Genomic DNA, 16,848 nt, shown 5'->3' on the forward strand with positions numbered 1-16,848 from the left:
GATACGTATTTAGAATTCACCATGGATTCATTGCAGTTTATCACAGAAATAAGTCAGCTGGGTCCGATGAAACGTGAGGCAGGAAAGGTAAACTGTAGCAGATTTTTCTGATGTAGAAGGTTTGGCTATTTTCCGTGATGCTTGGAGGTGGATAAAATCGCTATGGATGACAACCAGGCAAATGTTGGTACCGATTAAGTACAGGTGCTACATCTTAAGGAGGTGTTGACGGAAAATAAATCTGTGAAGAATTATCTCATACCTATCATTTTAGCTCATCCTGTTTCCTGTGTGACACACACACACACACACGCACACACACACACACACACAAAAAGTAAACCACGTTTGTCCCGGACTGTTTACAGCTGTATTGTGTTAAGTATGTAAATGATCAATTTCACCACAACTACTACTTACTAAAGATGTACAAAAGAGAAAGTTGGCTCAAGAAGTGTGTACAGTTTACTCAAACCTTCGGCAACCACAAGCAGGCGTGGACATGTAGGTATGCACGCGCAGATAACAGTGGGATGAGGTCATCTCCGCAGCTCGGGTATAAGACATGCGTTTGGAAGCGCGCGCGCCATTTGCTCGTTGACTGTGGAGTGCATCAGTAGTAGTGGAGTATCGCTATGGAGCCGTTCTACTCGCTGTTGTGTTTCGTGGGACTCTCGAGTGCTTGTTCAAGCAGTGGAGATTTGGACATTGTTGGGATGCTGCCACCAGAGATAGCCGTGATGATTCTCAGGTAAGTTTGCCTATAATTATCTTCTATAATTAAGCGTAAATATTAAAGTTGTCAGATACTGCATCTCCACTGTTTTATTCTGAGCTGTGAGCAGAATCTTTATGCTAAGCGCTCGTTGATTCGGCCGTGCAGTGTGGATCTTTACTGTGTACGAGTGTTTATGATAAATATATCCCGAGAGTAAAAATGCAAAACTGATTCCTTGTGCATCGCTTGTCCATATTTAGCCGTGGAAGGTTCAAGGTAGTTTAAGACGGTACTGTTTGATTTCACTGAAAGTTTGCGAACTTTTTACTGCTGTGGTATTTTCAGTATCAGAGTAGTAAGTAACTCACGTCGCCCAGTGAATACAATATTCATTTTTAACTGTTGCAAGGAAGGGTTGAAGTAAATGGGTTTTCACTCCTGGACTCATTTTAGAGGAGTCGATAAAATGTTATGCACCGAAAATTTTATTTTTTTATTTCCTCAATTTCTCCTCAGCATTTATAAAACGTAATGGAACACTGTGCTTCAGTTACTTGGCCGTGTACACAAATGCTATGGAACGCTTTAAATATTCCAGAAACACAGATGTGATGCTGTAGGTTCAAAACGTCTTCGCGAAGTTTCCTAGAAGAAAATCCCTGTTTAGCACCTTGAGGTCCGCCAGAACCTATTTGTTCTAGAGCCAGTAGGTTTTCGTCATTATCTGTTAACGGCAAATATGGTATTGTTAGTAAACGTGCATGGTTATCGAAACTGTACCCTATTGAAGAATACAACATGTGCTATAGCCGTGAGTTCACATGTGCTAGATACTGTTTCTAAAGTGTTTGGTATGTGTGGAAAATGATTTAATATTGTTAGGTACCAACTTTAGAGATCTGAAATATCTACGCTAGTTATTGTACAGTATGTATATTTATGCGGACTTGCGTTAAGAACTACAAATTTGGACCAAAACTGAACTGGATGCTGCAATATTTTTGAGTATGAAGACAGTAATGGATATACTTGTATTTTACGTGTGCTAGATGAACATTTAAACAAAAGAAAATAGATACTGCTAAATAGTTCCACAATCATGAAATGTGTGAGGCAATACAACGCTGTACTGGGTATTATGTGGCTTTCAGGGCACAATTTTTAATGATTACGAAGTATCCTCCCACTTATGTGCTCAACGTTAGCCTGTCGTGAGATTATTCTTCCTTCAGTAAAGATGTATGATCACGGAAGTCGGTATGTAGATCTAAAAGTAACTAGGAAGCAGCGACGCAAATCACTGGTGTGTTACGGTAGATTGTTTATAATATCTGCTAGACGGTTCGTTGCATTTTATGTTATATTGTAGACGGAATACGTAAATATTTCTCGTGGGCTCTGTAGTATTTCCAGTTCATTGATGAGACCGTTGTCCTAATTTTGCACAATATTGTTCGGTTGTAGGAAGTAATTTTTTGAGCCTGACGCCGTACAAACGCAGTGAAAAAATTTGTTCGTAAGGAAGCTTGCTTTACTACCGTAAGAACTGCTCTGGAACAGTTTCACGATTTGTGGAACAGATGTCTTTTGCTTCTGTTCTAGACCGTAATTAATGAAGTAAGCTAAGCTTGTATTGATAGGGGGTAATGAGTCGGTAAAACCCTAGTGAATGGAATTACGTTTTTTTGCATTAGTCATGTGACGACAGAGCGTCAGCGGTTATGTTACTACGATCTTTTAAAATTAGTAGTTTCCACTATATTCACGATACGAGACTTACGTTCACTTTTGTCAAAGTAACAGAAGTGATCGGATAATTGCTGGAGTAAGCCTTTTTCATTATAATTACATGCAGCCAGTAGTACTTCACGCGTTCCTTCCTTCCTTCCTTCCTTCCAATAGCGTTAGCGAAGGCAGACGTTTTCGTATGGGGTGTGCGATGAAGTGCAATTTCATTGGATCACCCTCCTTCTGTCAGATCTTCATAAAGAACGCATTTACTTTACAAATGAATGGATATTCCACGTGTGTGTGCTAACAAAATCAACACGATTTTTAGACAGGTATCTTACGTAAGAGACACGAATTTCCAAAAAGAGAAGGCATGGAGAAAAGAGATGGATAAGATTTCTCCTTGTTGGTCATTGTTTAGCCAATACGAACGAGGTTACGGAAAATTACGTTGTTGTGTAGCACTTCATTAGAATGCATTTGTAGTTAATAAGATGAAATGTTCATCTTCGTCTTACCAATTATTGACGTTGGTCGATGCTTTAATCCGGAGTACTAAAGGGGATGGTGATAATATAGGGAGACTTCATTTTCCTGTTGCTGTTCCTCTGTCTTCGTGTTGTTTCCGATGATGGTTATGGTCTTGTTTCACATTTTGTTGAAGGCATATTTATTTTAAAAAAACTTTAATCTTAATGTTAACCGATAACTTCATGTGCCTCTACATGAAGCAGTAAATAATCATCGGCGCTGCAGTCTTCGTGTGGGAGCACTTTATTAGCCTTGATCGCAAATATTTGTACATAGGGAACTAGTTCTGCAAATTGCCGTCTTCAAATGAGAAAACATTTAGGAAACACATTACCCGCCAATATTCAACGAGTATACATATTAAAATATTTGCATAACTTCGTGAATCACCCTGTATATAAGAAAACCGTACAGCAATAGTATTACATATCACTTACTACAAAGAAGTAGTGTCTACATCGATCTTCGTTGCTAGACATTTTGTCATAAATGTATTTCACAGTTCATCTGCGCGTTACGTTAAGAGTAACTATATGGAAAGATATCCACAGTCAAAAATATACCACAAGGTATATTCGGAATAAACGTATCTCATAGTAAAGGCATTATATTACGCCGCACAGAATTACTAATGCAGTATGTTCAGAAAAGTTGTATAATATGGATTTAGCAAAATAATGAAGCTGTAAAAGATCAGTTACGACAAAATGTCTAACTACAAAGCAAGATGTACACACTACTGCCTCGAACTAAGCTATATGTAACACTACTGCTATGCAGGCTGTTTAATTATATTTGTTCCACTGAATACAGACCTGCAAGCTTATTGCATACGTTTATGGGTGAATGATGTACTCCCTTCCGTTTCTTGCTGAGATTTTTTGTGTTTTTGTAAAGATCACGTTCACTTCTCAGATGCGCTGTTTATTTTGTTAATTTTAAGTACTGTTCTTGCTGACAATGTATATAAGTGAATAGCGGGGCGTAATATTGTGTGTTGAAGTAGATACACGTGAAGATGGTTTCAAATGGTGTACATGAGTTAGGGTTATATTACAACTAAGGGCAATGAAATGAATAGGGCCTGGTGCCAAAGTTTACTTTGATGAATTATCGGCATCAAATAAAGTATGTAGCCATGTTTTCTTTTTAGAGTAGATTGGTCCCAATTCTTCCAGGACTTCATACTTTGAGATGCCGACAATTCCGGGTCAAAGTTCTTCCCAGATGCTAAATACACTCCTGTATTCATATAAACATAAATACAGTGAACGCGATATCAATATATCGACTGTAGGTGGATTTTGGTTTGCTGGCTCCGTACCTGAAATGAACTGACAGCTTTGAAACGCGTGATGAGGCTTTAGCCAAAGGTAGTTCAATAAATAAGTACTCAGTTCAGATAGCTGCTACTGTGTTTTCTGGTATTGCAATGTCATTTAGAGGTTAATTTCGCATTTAGATAGTCGTGATATCTTTCGCTTCAGCCGTTTTCGTCTTTTTTGCGAAAGTAGATTATAGTTTCGATCGAGTTACCCTCCATAATTTTTATAACTTGGATGGGTGGCGCAATGACAGTAACACTACCCGACTTACAAACTTTGAACAAACGCTCCTTCCTATTCGTGCAGAATTTTTCACTTTCATTCTTTCGCAGACCTACGGGGCCAGAGTTATTCAGCCGAAACGAGAGATACGGAAGTAGTTTTATTCGGTCACAGCTGTGATCATTTGTGAAATTGTAGGAAATGTGGGACACAGGTCATTTTTATGGCTGCATTGGAGTATGCGATCAATAGATAGTGGCACGTGAAAAGGGCAGGGTGTTACCAAAACAAATTGTATAACGAAGTCGAATAGTAGTTCGAAATGGACGATCTGTAGTGATACTCCACTATTAACGTAGAATAAGTAATAGTCAAATTTCTGCCACGCTTAACTTTTAGACGAAGAACTGTAGTCCATAAGTAGAAATTCTTATACGGCATTTGCCCGCTCTTTTAAAATTATCGTCACATTTTAAAGGTTGCTACGGCATCCATCAACCGCCATCGATGCTGTGGTACTGGTGACACACCCGTAGCATCGGCTCCTACAGAGGAGTATATCAGCACCACAATGGTTGACACTGTTGGAGCTTCTATCATGGTAAGTCATTTCTCAGGCACGAACAACAAACTTTTAGGACAATAATTAATATTAGCGGTAATTCAAGCAAGTGTAATATTATTGCTACGACAGTTTCCCAGCCGAAGTCAGTTACCATCAGATTCTTCACTGTTGTTCAGTCGTGTTGTAAAACTAATCAAAATTTTATATCATACTAGAATTTTACGTTCAAGTCAACTTCAAAGTTTCTTATACATTTTTAAACTTGTGTACGTAGAGGTCCAGTTTCTATCTGAGAAATGTGTAAAACTTGTATTGACATCGGAACATGCAAATCTCGGTGCAGGGCATCAGAACGTGAATAATTAATTTTGAACGGAAATATGTGAAGCCTACGCTACACGATGCCAAAGCCACACTATCCGGTTTACGAAACAACTCGTCTGCGACAAAGCAGTTCGTTTTCAACTAAATTTACGTATGTCATCTGACTGGAAAACAAAATGGCTAAGATTAAAATGTTGGCCATGAATCTTGCAGCCGGCGGTGTGGCTGAGCGGTTCTAATCACTTCAGTCTGGAACAGTGCGACCGCTACGGTCGCAGGTTCGAATCCTGTCTTGGGCATGGTTGTGTGTGATGTCCTTAGGTTGGTTAGGTTTAAGTAGTTCTAAGTTCTAGGGGACTGATGACCTCAGATGTTAAGTCCCATAGTGCTCAGAGCCATTTATTTTTTGAATCTTGCAAATATTTAGCTTTAGTCTTACAAACAAGTACTGTATCAGAACTGTTGTTGTAATTACACAGCAATTTAACGCGTCTGACTTTCTGATAAAAGTGCTTGAAAACTCACAACCTAACACTTTACTGAAATCTACTGGTATTAGCCCTCTGAACTGAAACTTTTTCACAAATACACTCTGACAATCACTGTGCGTTGTAGCGGACATAAACTTTGATGGTACTTAAAGTTGTTGGCCCACCTGTGCGCACGGAACGCTCGTTTGCTCGCAACTTGTTGCTATTAGGAACAATGATGTGTCAAAAATCAAATGTCATTTGCCGTACTTGCAATGTGCATTACAAGACGGTATCTTACTAGTTTTCACATATGCTTCTCAGTGCAAAACTCGCGTTGTGCAATACGAGTGTGCAAACAGTTATAAAAGTAAAATGAAAATGGGTACCTAAAACGATTGATAAATGAGAACAAAAATTCAATTTTTACTATGTATCATTAAGCTATAACAATATACCCTATTATTAAGTTCCCGCACATGACGTTCGCAAAAATGTTTCTTAATAACTCTTCTATACAGTTGCCTTCCTTGACACTTGTTTCAACTGCAAGTCAAAACCTTATGCTGCATTATAAAATTTCTATAGCAAACTTCAACCCTAAGCAGTGTTATAACATTAAGAAGCTACACAGTTACAGATATATTAAAAAACGGCATTACCTTAAAAGATGGCTTTTATCATTCTCCCATTAATATAATCTCATTTGCTCAATATCCTTCCTCGAAACATATTATTAAGTCATTTTTTAAATAATGCTGCCTTCACTATACAGCATGCCAGCTTCCATCCTTTCAAGCGAAGTACATTGCCAGACTGTCCAATACACACTACCCCTGCTACTCTGACTTACTCTGAACCCAGATTTCTAGTCTGTCTTATGATGAGGAGGAGATTTGTTTAACGTCCCGTCGACAACGAGTTCATTTAGAGACCGAGCTCAAGCCCGGATTGGGGAAGGATGGAGAAGTAAAGCGGTTATGCCCTTTAGAAGGAACCATTCCGGCATTTGCCCTATGCGATTTAAAGAAATAACGGAAAGCCTAAATCAGGATGGCCGGACGTGGATTTGAGCTGTCGTCCTCCCGAATGCCAGTCTAGTATGCTGACCACTGCGCTACCCCGCCCGGTTTTACAAAGAATTTGATCGTTGTATCGGTATTACAGACGTGGAGTACATTTGTCAAATTCGCAACTTGATTGACATTTACGGCCAAAAGTTTCTAAAAATGATCACGGCAAATAGGTCAGCCCAATTTCAGGCTCCCCAGGATAATGTAATGGTGACTGACACTTTATTTTTTTGTGCAGTGCTCCATATTTACACTGAGATTGTGCGATAACGAACCTATTAATATAAATGTTTTTGTCTTTAGTTCCCACATTAAGCTCTGTTATGACACTTCTTTCCTTTTACGTGCCTCCGATATCTTTTGTTCAATTACTTTTACTTTCACCAGCAGTTCTGTGGGTCCATTGTCGGAGATACCGGTTATTCATCGTTTGCCACAAAACTATTCTTTGCGCGCTGATTAAATGAGTTCGGATTTCATCTTATTACATAGTTTCGTATCTACACCTCGAATACGTCCTTCTTTCCTATTTAAATGCAGTGGCTCACTTTGCAGCAAGCTCGGGACAGCGGTTGTCTAAAAAACTGCTAGACGTGACCGGTACTGGGTTTTTGTGGTCCTTTATTTCTCTGGATATGAAGCCATTAACATTTTGTCGCTATTGCAATTTTGTGTGTTGTCAGCACAAGGATGGTTCTGGCGTCGCATAGCTAAAATTTAGTTCATACTACATTTTTTGTTGGAAGGACATCGCTTTTGTTTTCCGAAAATACTTTTATTTTACACTAGAGTATATATTTATCATTTTAAGTAGTCTTTTCCACATATCGAGAAAATGATGCAGAAATCTCAACACACAGGATTGATACAGTTTTATTGCGACAGTTCCGGAACCGCGCGACTGCTACGGTCGCAGGTTCTAATCCTGCCTCGGGCATGGATGTGTGTGATGTCCTTAGATTAGTTAGGTTTAAGTAGTTCTAAGTTCTAGGGGACTGATGACCACAGCTGTTAAGTACCATAGTGCTCAGAGCCATTTTATTGCGACAGGAATTACGGAATTCGTGTGCTGTTTCAGCTTCCTCCAATGGTAACTGCTTATTTTGCTGCAGGCACCGTACTTCCATTTCCATTGATGCATGGAACTGATAAATGAGACGTAGGTTCCCGCGTAATTCATGGGAAACTACATAAATTTTATTTTATACTCTGTAGCCTAATGCATTTAACGCATGCAGGAGTTACTAAAACTATTATAGAATATTGATAATGTTGCCACTTCTTAACAATAATACGTATAATGATGACTGAAAAAATGAAATGTCGTTTTTTGCAAGGAGCAAAATGCGTATAGGGTTTTACAGCAGGTCACTTCCAGTAAAAGACTGAATATTGGTCACACGCCGCAAAACGAGAAAAACTTACACTGTGATCTTACTAAAGATCGAAGTTTACCAAGTGCCTCACGTAAAATGAACGCTCATGAACAGTTGCAGGTGCTGAAAATTTGAGTTAGGTGGTAACATGTCAGAATACTTCGGTAAGATCAAATTTTTTCAACTGCAATACAGGCGTACCTTTTATATGTATAATTTTGTTCATTTAGCGGTATTAGGAAGTGACATAAAAATATATATAGTGGGATGATTGGTACTACTTAGATGAACAGAACTCAAATGCTTCTTTGCACTACGTTAAATGCTAATTAATGAATTTTCTGATTGTTAGGCACGAACAGATGTAAATATTACTCCACCGTAAGTTGGTTGTCGTAAAAGTAGTAAATATGTAACAGAAAGTACTTAAGACACGAAAAATTTAGTTTGGCTATAGGTTCGGCTATTTCATTGCTAGTTTTGTCTCTGTCAACTTTCAGATATTTCCTGTGTGACAACAGGACAAACAGGATGGGAAGACTTAATGAACTAGTTGTAGTGACTGCTAGTACTCGATGGGCATCCATCTTTCGAATAATGTTCGAATCCCAGGTCTTATCCCTTGGAGAATTCCTGGCATCAGAAGTCAGCAAATACCGAACCCTTCAAAGAGTGAAGAGTCGTTAGTGGTTCCACGCCTGATAAATGAGTCTGTAAACTAAGATAGACCTCTACTGCCATTGCCAAACAGTAAAAAGTAACGTGCATTATAGTCGGTAGGAATGTGAATTTGGGACGACGTTTTGTAGCCCGTCTGCCCCTTTAGGAAGAATTCACTAAGCTTGGTTTATACGAGAACTCTGATTTAATTCTTCTTCATACCTTTTCGCTGTAATACCGTGTCTCAATGACTCAGTGCATAAAACAGCTGTAACTGATGCCCATAGGTCCGCGTTTATATTGTTACTAAGATAAAAATCTTAATTTCTGTGTATCTCTTCTTCTTGATCTTAAATGATACAGATGCTTCAGTAAAAGTGTTACCCGTGCAGACCTTACCATTTGCGTATCATCAGCTGTCGGAAGACTTATTTAGTTATCGCGATCTCTGGGTGAGAGCATTATGCCTGAATTCTAGAGGCGGCAGGGACCACAGATTGGTTGTGGTAGCGGACCACCAGTCGCAAGAAAAGTCCCGCCCGCTACAGGGAGGGGAGGGGTGGATTTCTGGTAACGAATCTCCTGCCTCAACGCCATTCTTCCAGCTCTTTCCTCTTATCTGACTCTAAGCCTCAGACGAAGCCCAAAAAGACCATTGTTCATCCTTCTCTCTTCAAAGGATCCTTTAGGCTTTGATAATTACGTGACCAAGGAGGGACTTAATTCGCAGTGATTTTACAATATGCAAGGTATGAACGCTTCAGATCATAACGATACTTCATATTTCTGTCTTTGCTGTACTCTGGGTTTCTACTCAGAGAGGACCCTTCAGGTTATGTGACACTGATCCCAGGGCGCCTGTACTGAAGTGGTTTACATCAAATTTTACATCCCACATTTTATTGGATGAGCCGTCTTAATCAGTAACGTTCGTACAAAATGTCATTGATAGGTCGATTACGAGGAAAATTGTGTATAACGATGCCAGGCTTATTAGCTGCAACCGTTCGGTCGTAACGTATTTTTTAATCGTACAGGATACTACACTGTATTAATTCTTCGCGTAGCAGTGTGAAACTACGGCCAATGGTCTGTAATACTCTTGTAGTTTTTCGTTCTGATTTTATACAGCTGTTATTAGAGGTTAAGACTCTGCTCTTATTCTTTCTTATATAAGCTGTAGATGGGTTTGATCTTCGTCAATATTTAAGTTCTATAGACTGACAGGGTAATGACACGCAGAGAATTTATTCTGCGTTTCCGTTATAATGTTACTTGGCGCTTTGTGAGAACTTTCTTTCAATGTTCTTACACTGGCAATAATCAACCTCTTTCTATTTGCTGTCTGGATTATTTTGCGCGTAAATGGATCATTCACGTGCGGAGCACGTATTTGCCAATAATAATAATAATAATAATAATAATAATAATAATAATAATACTAAGATGATACCACTACTGATGTTTGTATTGAGCTACTAGGTTCACGCAACAATTCTTAGTTGTTCCGTATAATCCAGCACTCTTCTCCACATTTTCTTTACCTTTGTCTCGTCCTCTTGTCACGCATTTCTTATTTCTGCTTCCGCAGCCTACTAAAAGAAGTTTTTGAGTATTAAAAAAATGTTCTGTTTCAGATTATTTGGTGTTTTCTACTTTGCTTATTCTTGTAATACATGCTACTGTCAATTTCTTTTTCCAGAAATACAGAAATGTTTTGTTAGTCTCTTCTCATCCATTCGATAGAGGTGTCCAAAGAAGATTAATCTTCACTTTGCCGTTACTTCTGGTACTCCTCGTTAGTTGCTGTTTTCCAACGATATATTGCTGGTATTACTCAGTCTTTCAGGTACCCATGGTTTGCCCAATTTAGCTCTACGTTAAGCATTGGCATGCCGATCCGGCATAGAGACATTCTGTTCTCACCACTGTGATACAGTGTTTTGTTTTTCTAGGTACATACTGCTTGTTGTAGACATTTTATCAAAACATGCGGTCTTTCCCTTTAACTGTAACATTTTCCTACTTTGTTTTGCTGTATAATTTCTATGATACTTAAATTTACTAATTCGCTCTATTTTACCTATTTGTGTTTCTACGTGTTCTGGTGCAATTCATGTGTTTCTGTCGTCAGCTCGTGGTCTAGTGGCTAGCGTTGCTGCCTCTGGATCACGTGTTACCGGGTTAGATTCTCTCCCGGATTGGGAATTTTCTCTGCCAGGGGACTGGGTGTTTGTTACCACCACCACCACCATCATCCGTGACAGTGGCTAGATTGTGCTGCGTAATAATTGTGCTGCGTAATGACAACTTGGGACTTTGAATGGGCGCTTATGACCGCGCAGTTCAGCGCCCCACGCCCCACAAACCCATCATCATCGTATGTTTCTCATGAATTTTTGTTTTCAGCTGAATTTTGAGGTCGGTTACCGTCACTGGTTCTTCTAGTAGATTTATTAACTTGTATTATTTCATCATTATGTACTGTTCATGCCCATTGTATTGTTAACTCACCATGGATGCCTGCTTAGTTTCATGAGAGGGCCTGAAAGCCTTAATCTTGTGAGATGAAATAAATATTTTGTAGTACTAACACGTCTGAAACTCTAGAGATTCTTTCCTGCTTATGTAAATCAAAGACGAGTTCTTAGTTGTCAGTATTAATAGCTGTTATTTTTATTTTACAGGAAGCTGGACGGCCCGTCGCTGTTGGCGGCAAGTGAAGTCAACGCCAGCTGGTTGAGCCTCGTCCAGTCGGACTCGTTGCTGGCACGCAGGCTGAGGAGACAGAAGAAGATCGTGCGGGGTCAGCGCGAGGCCCGGGTGTTCGCTGCCGGCTACCTGCCGCTGAGGACGCCGCACTCTATACCGAAACCGTTCGCAGACTGCAACGGACGCTTCGCCGTCACCAAACCCGACAATGGTGAGTACGAAGTGTCTTTTAATTTTGTTTTTATACGTCCTCCTCTGAGGTAATATGCTGAAAAACTTTCGTGAGAAAATACCTTCTCTCCCCCCCCAACCCTCCCAATCTGATTCCAACAAGTTGTTTCCAGCCCCGATAGGCATTTTATACGAATTATTTTTATGTGAACTCGAGAACGTTGTGCAGAAGCCTGTTCAAGGAACTGCTACCTCGCAATGTAATTATTCCCCAATCGAATTTGTCATAAAGAACACGGGGATAGAAAATCAGCCCGACAACGTCATAACAGTAAGTTGAATCTAGTGAATCTAGAAAGCCCACCCTTATAATCTTCGGGTGGAAATGCACTGTTGTGTAGCTACGAGCACAAGACAGCCAATCAGGGAAGAGTGCGTGGTAGTCAGCGGTCTTGAAGACCCGATCGCAAGAATTTTCGAAGAGACGTAACACACCATTACTTACAATGGAGCCGCGCCTGCTTGTCATCAGCGATTACTTTGAAATTCATGGTATGTGCAGGGCTTTGCCAGAAATGAAACTGTTCTAAGTGGGAGATACAGATGGCCATCCGTTTGGAAGAAAAAACAGCATTTTTGGCTCAGGTCGGGCGAGGCGTGAGGAATATATGTTAAAGTAGTTAACAGGCAGCAGCTGACCGAGCGGAAAGCACACTGAATGGTAATCGGAAGGTCGTGGAGTCGAGTACCTATGCGAAAACTTTTTTAAATTGTACTTTCAGTTTTTACGTTCATTAGACAGCAAATAAACGGAAATAATGCTCAATGTATTGTATCTATTAATATTTTCTTCAGTCCTGAAAAGGAAACGGCAAAGGAAAATTCAGGATTGCATAAAAATTTCCAAGAAAGTATTGTACTTGCAGCATCCTCGGGGACTCTCAGAGAACTTTCCAAGGAGGATTTGTTATTGATGTGTAAGGATTTACTCTATTGCAGGGTGCGATTTGTGCTTTTACCTGGGGAGGGGGGGGGGGGGGAGGATGTCTTAGGGGGTTAGTAGAATTCAAATATTGGACCGTGGCGTTACGCATGGTTAAACAGCTATTTATAAATAGATGTTAATGCTGAAACTCACTATTGATGCGTATGCACTATCAGAAAAGCCATCCCTTGTTATATCTTTAAATGTACATTATAGGTAAAGCTTATTTACAAAATAATCTACATACTGGTACAGTTATACGAGGGGAATTCAAAAAGTAGAGGCACATTTGTGAAAAGTTGTACTTATTCTGATGATAGAAAAATGAAACACATTAATAGTATTAATAGTAAGACTTATCAAAAACTTTCAGTGTTCGGCTCCACAAATTTAAATTATATGTAAAGTTTTACTCCAGTGTATGGGAAATAAACATCCCAGGTTGGGATGCATAAACTAAAACCAGAGGAGGGGATGGTCTGATACAGAGGGGGGAGGGGGAAAATCCCCCTCATCCCCCTCATCCCCCCCCTGAAAATCGCACACTGCTCTATTGGTTCCATTTTAACCTCCGAACAGCACTAGGGAGTTGACGCGCAAAAAGTATGTTCCCGGTGCAGGCAAACTCCGCCCATCGGCCGTTGGGAACAACCCTAGCTACTTCGACGGAGCTTATTCGCTTGTTAGTTCTGGACCGAGTAACGTGAAGTTCTTGGAGAGAATTTTGATAACACAGTGGGAATTCTTTTTATACAGACACTTTAAAGCAACCATGTCAATAAAATTCTGCGTTTGTAACGTGTCCAAGAGATAAAGTTACTGCTTGCACTGTTTTTATCACGAATATCTTCGCAGCACGTGTAAAACGTCAACTGTAAAATGATTAAAGTATCTAATTTCATATACGAACTTATCTCGTGCGGCTTCAAATCTTTCCAGAACATTATTTGCATTTCCAAATTTCCTTTAGCTTTTTCTTTTCATGCCTCTCGTGAAGATATTAATAAATATACTGAGCATTATTTCCGTTTATTTGCAATGCAAATAACATAAATTTTTTTTGATGTCATGGGTCTTTTACCTGGTTTGATGTGGTCCCGCCACGAATTCCTCTCCCGTGCCAATCTTTTGACCTCAGAGTAGCGCTTACAATCTACATCGTCAATTATTTGTTGGGAGTATTACAATCTGTCTTGCTCAGTTCCTCTACAGTTTTTACCTTTACAGCTCTACAGTCTGATATCTACGCTAACATGAAAGCTCATGCCTCGTCCGACCGGTGCCAGAAATGATACTTTTTTCCTGGAGGATTTGCCACGTGGACCTCCCGTTTCTATCACTTTTATTTCTGCCCAATCTCTGCACAGAAAACAAATTTCGACGGAATCTGTTATGACGACCGGGTGCAGTATCTTCGTTAGCTGCCTAGGTGTTTTTGTCACATTTGGAGAGGCAGGGGAAGGGGCTTGAAGAGGGGCTGGATTTTCCCTAATCCTTCTAAACGGGTGCCGTTTGTAGCCGACTAGGCTAGTTTGCAGGGGGCGAAATTTCCTCTCAGACGGCCGTCCCAATAGCGCTTCTTAATCCCCTGACAGAGGATAGCACCTTACAGAAACACTGCCAGTCTTGTGTAAGACTAATGACCAATGACAATAGATTCGTTTGAGCAGCTGCCAGCAGGCTCAAGCTGATGCATGGAGCTGAAGTCGCACTGAGCAGCGCTTTCCCGAGATTGTGGCTACTTGGAGTGGGGCTGTTAGCCGTTTGAGTCCAAAAGACGCCGGAAAACCATTTTTCTGGCGCTCTCAAACCTGTTTGTTCTACCTCGAGAGACCTTAACAAATAATACTTTCCAAAATAAAATATAATGAAGAGGTTATTGATCCTAAACATAAGGAATTCGCACAACTGCATTACAGTTTCTCAGGCCAGTTCCACTGTAACATGTGCACTTTGATTTTTACTGGTTTTCCTAATGAGGCCTATTTCAAGTTGTACTCGTGACATTACTCCAGTCATCAGTTCAGGTGCAATTGTGTGTTTGAACTGAGCCTCACATCACGAAAATTTAATTAGAACAGTAGAAAATATTGTGTTAGTACAGTGTGAACCTTCATTGTGTTGTACAGGATACGACTATCTGACAACTTTTAAGGGTAAATCCATTTTACTATAATCACTAGGCAGTATTCACATACGTTTAATTCTGCAAGATGCTGATGAATTTATTCCAGAGACTGTATCGGAAGTGTCAGAATATTTACAAGAAACTACTAATTCTACTTCTAGTTGCCTCTTACTGTGTAAGAAAACCGTTGGCATTCGTCCAAGCTTCCAGTCGTCTCTGAATAGATAACTTCCGGGCAGATTAAAACTGTGTGCCCGACCGAGACTCGAACTCGGGACCTTTGCCTTTCGCGGGCAAGTGCTCTGCCAACTGAGCTACCGAAGCGCGACTCACGCCCCGTCCTGACAGCTTTAATTCTACCAGTACCTCGTCTCCTACCTTCCAAACTTTATAGAAGTTTTCCTACGAACCTTGCAGAACTAGCACTCCTGAAAGCAAGGATATTACGGAGACATGGCGTAGCCACAGCCTAGGGGATGTTTCCAGAATGAGATTTTCGCTCTGCAGCGAAGTGTGTGCTAATATGAAACTTCTTCGCAGCTTAAAACTGTGTGCCGGACCGAGACTCGAAAGGCAAAGGTCCCGAGTTCGAGTCTTGGTCAGGCACACAGTTTTAATCTGCCAGGAAGTTTCGTACCAGCGCACACTCCGCTGCAGAGTGAGAATCTCATTGTGAAAGTCCTTCACGGTTTTCGAGGGAATAGTACTCGATTGTCCCTGCAAAAGAGTGGCAACTTCAGATAACCATGATGCGGATGCTTAACGATCACGCAGTTTATCCTCCAAAGTAGACCAGAAGAGCCCAATAATATTTAGATCTGCAGACTGGTGGCCAGAGTAGATGCGACACTTCATCTTAGAACTCAGAAAACCAGTCTTGGGCGATGCGAATTGTTTGAACAGGGGCCCTGTCTGCTTGGAACGCATCACCATTATTACGGAACAAACATTGTACCCATAGGATGGGCCTGATCAGCCAAAATGGTCACATAATCCGTGTTAGTAATGCGACCTTGCAGAGAAACCACAGGGCCCATGGAATCCAACGATATTGCAGCCAAAATCATCACTGAACTACCACCATGTTTCGCTCTTGCGATGTAATCACGACCAGAAGTTGGAAACAGTGTGAAACGACTCATCCGACCAAGAAACTCTACTTCATTATTCCATAGACAAGTTTTTATGGTTTCGGCATCACATTTTCTGCTACGGGAATTTGCACCACTGACTTGCGGTTTTGGCATCCCAGATAGCCCTCCATTTCCCAGCCTCCTGTTTTAGCGCCGACAAGGTTCGCGAGTGCAACATTAAGTTCTGAAGTGAACTTCCAGCTGTCGTACATTACATTTGTCACAATAAACTTCAATGACCGTCCATCACGATCACTCAGCACACATTTTCGTCCGCTTTGCGACTTAGCGAACTATGTTTTTCGCTTTCGCTGCATGCGGTATAAATCTCCGTTATGGTGCCTATTGAAACGCCAAAAACTTTGTCTATCTCCGTTATGGAGACACCCAGCACACGAGCGCCAGCGATTTGCTCGCGTTCGAATTCGCGTAGATCCGATATAATGCACTCATTAACTACAGAGAACACTGTTCGGACCCGACTGACACAATGTATTGAGGACATTGCACAAGCGCCGTTCGCAGTCAAATAAAACAGCGCGAGCAGCAGGCTTCGACAGCGTCTGCATTTATGTTAAAGCGTGCATTTTTCACCGTGTTTCCATGTTAGTGTGGGTGTTACCATATTTATCTGTACTTCATTGAACCAGCGCCCTGAACTCATCCTTCCTGTCATCGAAGGAAGTATATGTAAGTGTTGCAAAATTAGTCCTTTCAGTTTTTA

The 16,848-nt window shown here is 40.6% G+C and overlaps 1 protein-coding gene across 1 annotated transcript in view; it reads left to right on the forward strand.

Moving 5' to 3' along the window:
- The first annotated feature begins 425 nt into the window (after positions 1 to 425).
- Positions 426 to 16,848, forward strand: part of LOC126167177 (uncharacterized) — a 145,110-nt gene continuing 128,687 nt past the window's right edge. Inside the window, exons 1-2 of the mRNA XM_049920460.1 lie at positions 426 to 508; positions 610 to 751. Of these exons, the coding sequence (XP_049776417.1) occupies positions 426 to 508; positions 610 to 751 (225 nt within the window). The remainder of the gene's footprint in view (positions 509 to 609; positions 752 to 16,848) is intronic.

Source organism: Schistocerca cancellata, chromosome 1 (genome assembly GCF_023864275.1).
Source record: "Schistocerca cancellata isolate TAMUIC-IGC-003103 chromosome 1, iqSchCanc2.1, whole genome shotgun sequence".
Classification (NCBI taxonomy): Eukaryota; Metazoa; Arthropoda; class Insecta; order Orthoptera; family Acrididae; genus Schistocerca; species Schistocerca cancellata.